Source organism: Dendrobium catenatum, unplaced genomic scaffold, assembly GCF_001605985.2.
Source record: "Dendrobium catenatum unplaced genomic scaffold, ASM160598v2 fragScaff_scaffold_1022, whole genome shotgun sequence".
Lineage (NCBI taxonomy): Eukaryota > Viridiplantae > Streptophyta > Magnoliopsida > Asparagales > Orchidaceae > Dendrobium > Dendrobium catenatum.
In genome coordinates this window covers 3,218,687-3,228,433 of record NW_021319484.1, presented here as the reverse complement: position 1 = coordinate 3,228,433, position 9,747 = coordinate 3,218,687, and the positions used below count along the sequence as shown (strand labels likewise).

The 9,747-nt window shown below is 35.4% G+C and overlaps 1 protein-coding gene across 1 annotated transcript in view; it reads left to right on the top strand.

Annotated features, from left to right (window-relative positions):
• The window catches only part of LOC110103702 (insulin-degrading enzyme-like 1, peroxisomal), a 99,216-nt gene that overhangs the window by 1,705 nt on the left and 87,764 nt on the right, over positions 1-9,747 (top strand). Inside the window, exons 4-5 of the mRNA XM_028697954.1 lie at positions 2,061-2,153; positions 2,382-2,467. Coding sequence (XP_028553787.1) covers positions 2,061-2,153; positions 2,382-2,467 — 179 coding nt within the window. The remainder of the gene's footprint in view (positions 1-2,060; positions 2,154-2,381; positions 2,468-9,747) is intronic.

Below are 9,747 nucleotides of genomic sequence, written 5' to 3'. Positions count from 1 at the left end.
CATTGCCCTTCTCCAAGGGACTTCATGCCACGAGCCCGGACCCATCCTGTGGCTGGTGGCAACTCCAAATCCCTCCCATAGGGATTTCACTAACAAATTTTATTAATAATCCATCATCTCTAATACAAGAGCAAAGGCCTCTATATATTGGCCTTAAAAGAAACTAAAAGACAATTTTGCCCCTTGGGCTTACATAAAACAAATCCCTTAAGGGTAAAAAAGAAAAATGCATAATTAAATAAAAATTACAATTAATAAAATAAGATAAAATGAAGGGATCTCGGCCGTCGATCTTCAGCTCCTCCTCGGATAGGCATGGACGGTTGGATGTCCGCATCAAGTATTGGCTCTTGCATTTTGTTGGAAGTATATGTACATTTTTGAAGGTGCAAGCTGAAGTTTATTTTCCGAATCCCACGACAAGATTTCGTGTGAATATGCTTGAACATGGAACATTAGGATGAAAGAAATAGCATGGAAAAAATCACAATGCAATAGAATGAATAGAACATGAAAAAAAAGAAAAGCTTAATGTACTTATAAAAGTTAGGAAATCATGTATTGCAAATTAAAAATTCAGGCTTAGACAGTCTAGTTGAATCTACTCTCATTTAAATAATGATTAAATTGCGTCCAGTTCCCTGTGTTGATTGAATTTCACACTGCCTCTGAACTTAGAACCTTTCACTTCATTTCTTAATGTTGTCTAAAGCTTTAAGTTAGCTCTTTTTCAACAATTAGTTTCTAGTAATGGTAAAAACTTATTTTTGGTGACTAATCACTTTTTCTAATTTTGGATGACACATTAATTAATAAGCATTTTTTTTATTGTTTAATTTGATCCTTGATTAATTAATTAAATCAATTATTGACTTTATACGATTTATTAATCCTTCTAATTTCCAATAATATAATCATAATTACTGTACTAATTGTGCCATACTGCCATGTTTATTTAAATTCTGATTACAGATTAGTGGCAAATATAATTGTGCTATTTATTTAATTGATGATTTGTATTTATTCCATATAATCCTTCTTTCTACGAGACATAAATCATGATAAAGTCCAATTATACGTATTAGCTAGGGCTTTTGTTTAGTTATCAGCTTAGCAGATGTTAGCAGATTGTCTAGATTTTATTTATCCGGATGAACTTATCTATTTGACCAAGCAGCTCCTAAGTTTCTTTAATAAATTGCTTTGGAGAGCTAAGCTAGAGTTGTTTTTTGACACCACTGACCAAGATTACGCTCATTTGCTTCAAAAAGTTTTGATGGAGCTGAGGACTAGATTCAACTTTTTTTTTTTTTATGAATAATTGACACTACAGGAAAAACACGGTAATACCGACGGCCTCTAAACCGCCGGTTCAAACCGCCGGTTTTCACTGTTTTTCCTGTAGTGTGAGGTGAAAATTTTATATTAATCATCAAATATCTATTGATATCTATCAATGATGTTGTAAGATAAAGTGGATGACCATATCTTTGATGAAAGGAATTGGCTGGGTTGAACTTTCAATCACTATAAGTTCATCTTGGAAACAGCATTTTCATAGCCCAACCTAGCTTTACTTGATTTGGGTGACTAGTTGCATGATCAATATATAACAACAACAACATCAAGCCTTTATCCCACTACGTGTGGTCGGCTACATGAATCCTTTTTTGTCATTGTGTTCTGTAAATATATTTAACTTAATGAATCATATCCACTGTTTTTATGGGAGGTAATCTGTTTGTTATGTTTGAAATTGCATTTGATTACTGGAAGTTAGATGCAATGGCATTAGACGGTTAGTGACATTAGCAGATGCAACTTTTTTTTCCCTCGTTAGCTTGTGCCTAAATTCTGTTGTTATCCTGTGCCTCCTGGATATTGCTTTCACGGTCCATTAGTACCAGTATTATGAGCAGCAGTACCGCATGTTCTTGGTCTAAAATCTGTAATATCTTAAGAACAAGGCATCCTTATTAATCTCAAATTACATGGTCAAGCTGGATCACTTCATTTCTCTGTTAAATTAAATAGAATATATTTGTTTCTTTAAATTGTAGGTTGGGCTATGAGTTTGAGTGCTGGGGAAATGGATTGCAGTGTTGACTATTCTTTCTTCTCTGTTACCATTGAGCTCACTGATTCTGGTCATGGTTAGTCTATTCTCTAACATTATAAATTATTTATCAAATTTTCAAGTGTTGCTTTTTTAGCATCACTTTTTATTGGTTTTTCAAGCTGTCAATTTGTTCATTACAGCAGCAACAACAACATCAAGCCTTTTTCCCACCTATTGTGGGGTTGGCTACGTGAATCCTTTTTCTCTAGTATGTCCTGTTAACAGTCAATTTGTTCAATAATGTGCAAAAATTTTGTGCCAGATCATCATGAAGATATCATTGGATTATTGTTCAAATATATTCACCTCTTACAGAAAGATGGAGTTGCCAAATGGATTTTTGATGAGGTACTCGCGAATGCTCTATTTATATATATCATATATGAGATGGAATTTTCTCTTCCTAGGAGAAACTCCATTCCCCCCTAGTTTTTCTGTCATTGGATCAAGATCTGAATGGTTGCAAGTTTATTCTCACGGAGTATGATAAATAACAAGGAAATTGAAATGGAGAAGCAGGTGAATTGTGGAGGTTTTAGATTAAACCGGGGAGTGCATCTGTGGAAGAGAAAAGAGTTGGGTAGGGAAAGGAAGAAGGCATTGAGGAGGCCGAAGGGTTGGGAGCTAGCGAGGGCAGAGGCAGAGGCTAGAGATGGGAGAGCTGATAGGGCCCTTGAGACATTTACAAAAATATAAGTGTTGAATGGCTGAATAAAATTCTGGTTACTTTCAATTCTTGTGTGTACTATTGAATGTTGATTTTTAAGGAATTTGTTAAGTCTTGAGGACAACTTCTGTGAGATAATTCTCCTTGTACGACATGGGGTCTTGGTCTTACAATTGGTGATGCTATCATTTTTTCTTTCTTTTGTGTTTGTTAGTGATTGGCATGTGTGTGTGATTGAGATTTTATCAAGTTTGTTACGTGTTGGCTTTCTTTGTGGTGTAAATTTCATTAATTGTACAGTTTTTTCAGTTACAAGAGAATTTCAGATTTATGTGATTTTTACATTGCCTTTTGGAACAAAATAAGTATGTTTTTTTTATTTTACATCAAAAGAGATCGATTTTTGTTTAAATTAATTATTAGAAAATTATAAATTATGATATTCCTAGTGTTTCTTTATGTATCTCATGCTAGGTTGGTATTTGTAAGCCCTAAATCCGAAGGCATACTACATCATGTAAACTAATATTTCAAGTCATTTGGGGTTAGTTTTGTTTAAAAGTGCCGCCAATGCATATATGTATCGTATTTATATGGTTTGTTTTCTTTCAAATTTCTTTGAGTATCTTATTAATCATGAATTAGTTAGGAGGAATTTTAAAAAGGAGCACATTTAAAGCATAATTAAGCAAAAGAAGCATGATTATTAAAGATTTTAAAAAGGAGCAAAAACGCCAAATAATGTCTTTATCTTGCAAAAACGCTAATTAATTTGATGTGTTAAGAAAACACCAAATCCTTTAGCATTTTCTTAAGGAAACATAAAAAAAATTTCTGTAAGTTACTAATACTTACAAAATCATTTTATAAATATACAGATTTTACCTACAGTTCTTGCAGTAAGGTTGGAATTCCAACAAATGGACTCGGGTTCGAAACCAGGTAAGTATTTTTCACATTTTGTTCTAATTGCGGTTATACAAAAAAATATAATACTAATAAAAATAGAAATTAAATATTGATGTTATAATTAAAAATTAAATATTTAGCTATTTTAATAGATATTATATTGTATATTTATTATAATTTTAATAATAACTTTATATATTCAATATTTATAAATTTATAAAAATATATTATTATTATTTTAAGATAATAATAAAACCGTTAAAAGTTATAAATATTTTTATATCAGAATTTTTTTTTTAAATATAATACACAAAAAAATTATATCTTTTAAAACTTTATATAAGTTTTTATTAAATTAAATTAGTATTTTAATAATTTAATTAGATATTACATTTATATAATATATGTTAAAATTTATAAATCATTATGATAATGATGTGAAAATAAATGGAATTGCAGGAATTTAATAAACAGTTGTTAAGCTTGCTAATTTTAAAATTAATGTTTCACAAGATTAGATTCTAGGATTTCTTAGTTGTTGTGCTTTGTCATGCGGTTACAAGCGAGATTTGAAGGGCGATTTAAAATAACAACAAGATTATAGAAGCTAGATGCATAAGTAGCAGAAATCTACCATTTAACAAATATAAATTTTACCTTTACTTCCCCTCACTTTCACTCTTGAAGTTGTTTTAACGGGAGCATAATTTCAGCAAACTTAAAGATGTCACCAAAAGACATAAGACGCCTATTGATGTGAAACCACCAGGAATTGCAAGGAAATAACAAAATCATTGTAAGCTTGCTTCTTTAAGATTAATAAACCACAAGAAATAATTTAAGAATTATTCGTTAAGGTATTGTTCTGGCATGCAGTTACACTTTTAGGAGAATATATCAATTTAAAACAATATAAAAAATACAATAAAACTAGATATACTCGTTATAATAATCCACAGGTTAATATCAAGAGCTTTCACCTAGAGTTTCCTTCCTCACTCACGCTCTATGAGGGCTTTAGAGAAGAAAGATCTTCAGCAAGCCAAACGACGCCACGAAGAAAGTTACTACGCCGACAGTCTTGATCCACGGGAGAGTAGCAGGAGGAGGCGTAGGTGGATGTCCGACGAGTTGCCACTGCCCGGATGGTCGTTGTTCGTCGATCGTCTCGGCGAGATGAAAGAGTTTGCGATCTACGTAGTCTTCAACGGAATCTTCGAACTCCCAGTCAGGATCAAAGAAGGGCGATTGGAGAATGTCGATTTGTCCTTGAGAGTTGTATGCAAATCCGTGGTCGACTTCAGGATCGGCCATCCATGAACATGGGAGTCATCTTTGTTAAGAGCCTTGGAGGAGCCGGCGGAAGTAAAGAGTGAAGGGAGGGGATGAGCCAGTGGTGGGGTTTCTCGGGTAGTGGGGAAGAGGTAAGGGGCGGCTAGGGTTTAAGGTTAGGGAGGTGGAGAAGAGGTTTTAGGAATTCTAAAATTTATTTCAGAATTTTTCTAAGAGAGAAAAGGGGTGATTTAATCTCCCAAACTATTCCCAAAATAGCTCAAGGGGGACCGGTGGTTTAGGAGGGTTTAGGGAGTATTTAATTTGAATTAAGGAGTTGATTGGGGAGGGAAAAAGGAAGGTAGAGGGGGCCGACCATATGGGAAGGGAAATTGATGCAAGCAAAAATTTGGGAGAGGGCCCCAAATTTTTGCTAACAAAAGAAAGTCTTCCTAGATAATAGAAGGCTACAAGAACTTCTCAAAAAGACACAAATTACAATAAATAAACCAAAACAATTCACTTTTATAAAATCAAACGACACCTTACAAACGACTCTTACAAACGCTCAAACAAACTTATATAATAAAAATCTAAACTTGTTTTGCCTTGAGAAGAAAGATACAAGTGGAAGGGAACTTGCGGATAGAAGAAGATAGATTAGAAGCCGAGATGACGATAGGAGGACAAGCTCGCAAGCTTTCCTAGGGGAAGGGAGGAATAGAACAAGCTCGCAAGCTTTTCCAAGAAAGAAGAAAAACCTCTCAGGTTTTTGTCCCAAAAATCACATTATATCCATCCTTTTTATTCATACAAAATATATAACAAGAAAGGGGAACCAAACAACCACCTAAAACTTCATTTAAAACTAATTAACTAAAGGGAAGAGGAAGGGTAAAAGGCTATCCAAATTCTATCCAAAAACAGCTCCCAAAATTCTGCACAGAAAACAGGGAAGAACTCATGGAATTCCCCCCAAATAGCCACCAAACAACATTAAATGAACTATTAGATTTAGGGAAAGGAAAGACCAACATTCATTAAACATCAGTCCCTAAACGGCACAGCAAAACAGAGAAGAAAGCCCACGGGAACCAAGCAGAAAAGCCACGGAACCGAGCAGCCAGCCGCAGAACCAAGCAGCAGCTACGGGAACCAAAGAGGCAAAGGCACGAGAAAACCACCCAGCACAGGAAATCAATAGTTAGTCACGGGAACCCAAGGGACAAGGCACAGAAAACAGCCAACACAGGAAAATGAGAAGACAAAAGGGTAGGAGAAGAGGCAAAGTCCACTACAAAATGAATTAAAGACTTAATATCAAACCTTTTTGAATTAATGAGCTAGGAAGTGCAATTAATCTCAATCATTGAACTAAAACTTCAGTTCAAGCATTTATGAGCTAACACCAAGTAGAATTCCAGCATTTTGAGCTCAATACAAAGCAACCAAGGCTCACCCGAAAACACCAGAAGCCCAAGGGTCAAAACAAATTCTCATATGATTTTGACCCCCCCCCCCACTTGCCTACAACAGAAATATATGTCTAGGTTCAATGCATGTGGGCCCCAAAGGAATTAATTATGGATTTGAATCAAATCTAAATTTTAATTTCATATTTGATTTAATTAGGGAAGCTTCCTAATTGGGTTTTAATAATAGGAAATTATTTAGAATTTAAATATTTAATTGAATTCAAATAAGGATACTTTCCTAAATGCTAATGGGTTATTTTAGGGATGCAATTAAAATAGTTTGAATTTTAAAATTCAAATGTTGGGATAAGGTAGGACGGCGGCTAAGAGAGAACTAGGGAGCGAAACTAGCGGTTGGAGGGTGGAGGCCGGCGGCTGGACCGGTGGGGTGGGATGTCCGCTAGATTGGGTGGAGGAGGGGGGTCGGTTTAAGGGAAAAATGGAGGAGGGCCAGTGGGAGAGTTGGCCGACAGTGGGGAAGGGACTAGCCGATGGCTTAGCACCAAGGGGAGGGGATGGCCGTCGGCTTGAAGTGGGGGAAAAGTCGGACCACGAGCCCAGAGCACCTCCGCGATTGGTGGGTATTGCTTTGCCCGCTCCTTGGGACTCACCACTCAATAATTCACAAGCTTGAGAGAAGAAAATCAGAAATTTTATTAAGGAATCATTAAAAACAAATACAAAGACTAGGGCTGCTATTTATAGGCCTCAATAATGAAGAAAACTCAAATACACATATGCCCTCCGGGCTATAACTCACTAAACTCCCTCATAGAGGTACAAAGGTAAAATAACACAAATAATGACAATAACACTAATACAATAACATATAATAACTTATAAATAAATGCTCATGATCGTGGCCGTCGATCTGCGATTTCTTCTGTGTTAGACGCGCTGGAATCTTCTACTGATGTCCTCATCACCTATATTATAGCCCAAGGAGAACCTTGCTGGAGGGGGATGAGTCGGTGGATGTTGAATAACTCGCCACTGTCTGGAGATTTGGTGCTTCTCGATGGCGCTTGTCAAAGTGAAAAGAATCTGGTCAACGTAGTTGTTGACGGTGTGGTCGATCTCCAAGTTGAGGTTGAAGAAGGGAGACCGGAGAATATTTACTCGTCCTTGAAGATCATTCATGAATCCATGATCATGCTCGGGATCGACAATTCATGGATAGGGAGGCCAAGGGGATTAATTATTGTCTTCCTTGAAGATGTAACAAACATGAGAGGGGAGGTGTAGTGAAGAAGGAAGAGCCTTGGGTGGTCGGCCGAAACTAGAGAAGGGCTAAGTTAATTTCAGATTTCTGAAATTAAAAGTGGGTGATTGATTAGAGAGATTAATTGTAGAAAACAAAAAGGGAAAGAGTGGAGAGAGGCGGCTAATTATCTCCTTAATTGGAGTCCTTAATGAGGAAGGAAATAATTAGGAGAGAGGGAGAGAGGGGGGCCGACCAAAGGAGGAGAGGTGGAGGTGTCCACATACAATGTATGCGGCCCCAAACATTAAATGTTGATTGGTGAAATAAACCTGAATTTTAATTTCAGATTTGGAGTGATTTGGGGATTTCCTAAACTATGTTTGTTTTAATTTGGAAAGTATTTGAAATCCAAATTCATTTGAATTTGAATTAAGGGATCTTCTAAATTAGAAAGCTCTAAATTAGGGAAGCATTAATGTGGAGATTGGGAAATAGAATCATGGGGATTGGGGTTAGCATGGTCGACAGCTAGGATTGACTAAGGAGAGGTCGGCAGCTAGGGAGGGATCGATTTGGGTGGAGGAGCGGACGGCGGGGGAATTTGGCCGGTGGTTTGGGTTGAGATGGGGAGGGGCTGTCGGTTGGGAGGAAAAGGAGAGGTGGACGGTGGTGGGGAAAGGGATGGGGAGGTAGTCTGTGAGCCCGGACTCTTTCGATGGCTAACGGGTATCACCTTTTCCCTCACCTAGGGACTTGTCCTTTCTCTAGAGTTCTCAACTCTCAAGGGAACTAGAAGGCTGAAAATTTTTATTAATCAATCATTAAACTCATACAATAGTGAAGACTTCTATATATAGTCCTTAAAATAAAAAGAGACGCAAAGCCTAAAATGCCCTTTGGGCTACATCATGAACTAAGCGTACAAGGGTAAAGACTAAGACACAAAATAAAATAATACAGAAAATGTTTCATAAATAAAGACTCCGAATCGTAGCCGTCGATCTACGATTCCTCCGATGATAGATGCGTAAGAATATCCTATTGATGTCCTCATCAGATAATTTTAAAGTAATTAATATTTTTTATTAGTTTCTTAAAAAAACTATATTTAATAGTTATTATAATAAATCAATATGATGGATTATATGTTTTATAATATTTTCAATTTTATTAATATTAAACATAAATATTTTAAAAATTTTATATTTAAATAAAACATATGTATATTTCAAAAATAAGTTACTATCTTGGGATTCAAACTTGGGCATCTTTGTTATGAAATAGAATACTTATCGAATGAATGGAAGGCACATGCTACGAAAACTTAAAATGTTTTATATTTACAAAATACTTTTAAGTAAATTTTTTTATGTCTCCCTAAGAAAACGTCAAATGATTTGGCATTTTCTTAACACACCAAATTAAGTAGTGTTTTCTTAAGAAAACACCAAGTTATTTGATGTATTTGCTCCTTTTTAAAATGTTTAATAATTACACAAAATTCCTCCAAATAGTTATAGACCATTATTAGTATCAATGCATGAACATGTAAAGTGTCAAATGTAAATGTAATGTGTAGAGATAAATGTGTAGGTAGATCAAGTTATAAATGTAAAAGAGTTATACAAATTTTAAATGTGCTTGCTTATTATATACACTTGTTGGACTTCAAAAGAAAATGATCGCTCTTCCTTTGAGGGACACTCTTTTTGAATTCTATAAATGACTTGGAGTCAAGAGAAATGAAGATTAATTAAGCAACCTGATGAGGACATCAGAGATCAACGGCTACGATTTTTTTTAGTTATTTATTTATATGTTTTTGTACTAGTTTATTTTATATTGTTGTTTTTCCCTTTTTACCCTTATGGGTGGTCATGTAGTGTTGTAGCCCGAAGGACATTTTAGTCTTTGTTATTTTTCTTTTCATGAGGCCTATTTATAGGCTAGCTTTCTTGTATTGAGGGATGATGAATTTTGAATGAAAATTTGGCTCTTGTGTTCTCTTTGTGAGTTCCGTCTTGAAGATCTCTTAATGAGTTCTTTTCTCCTAGAAAGGTGAGGGCAAAAGCAATCCCCGCCAGTCGTTGGAAGAGTCCAT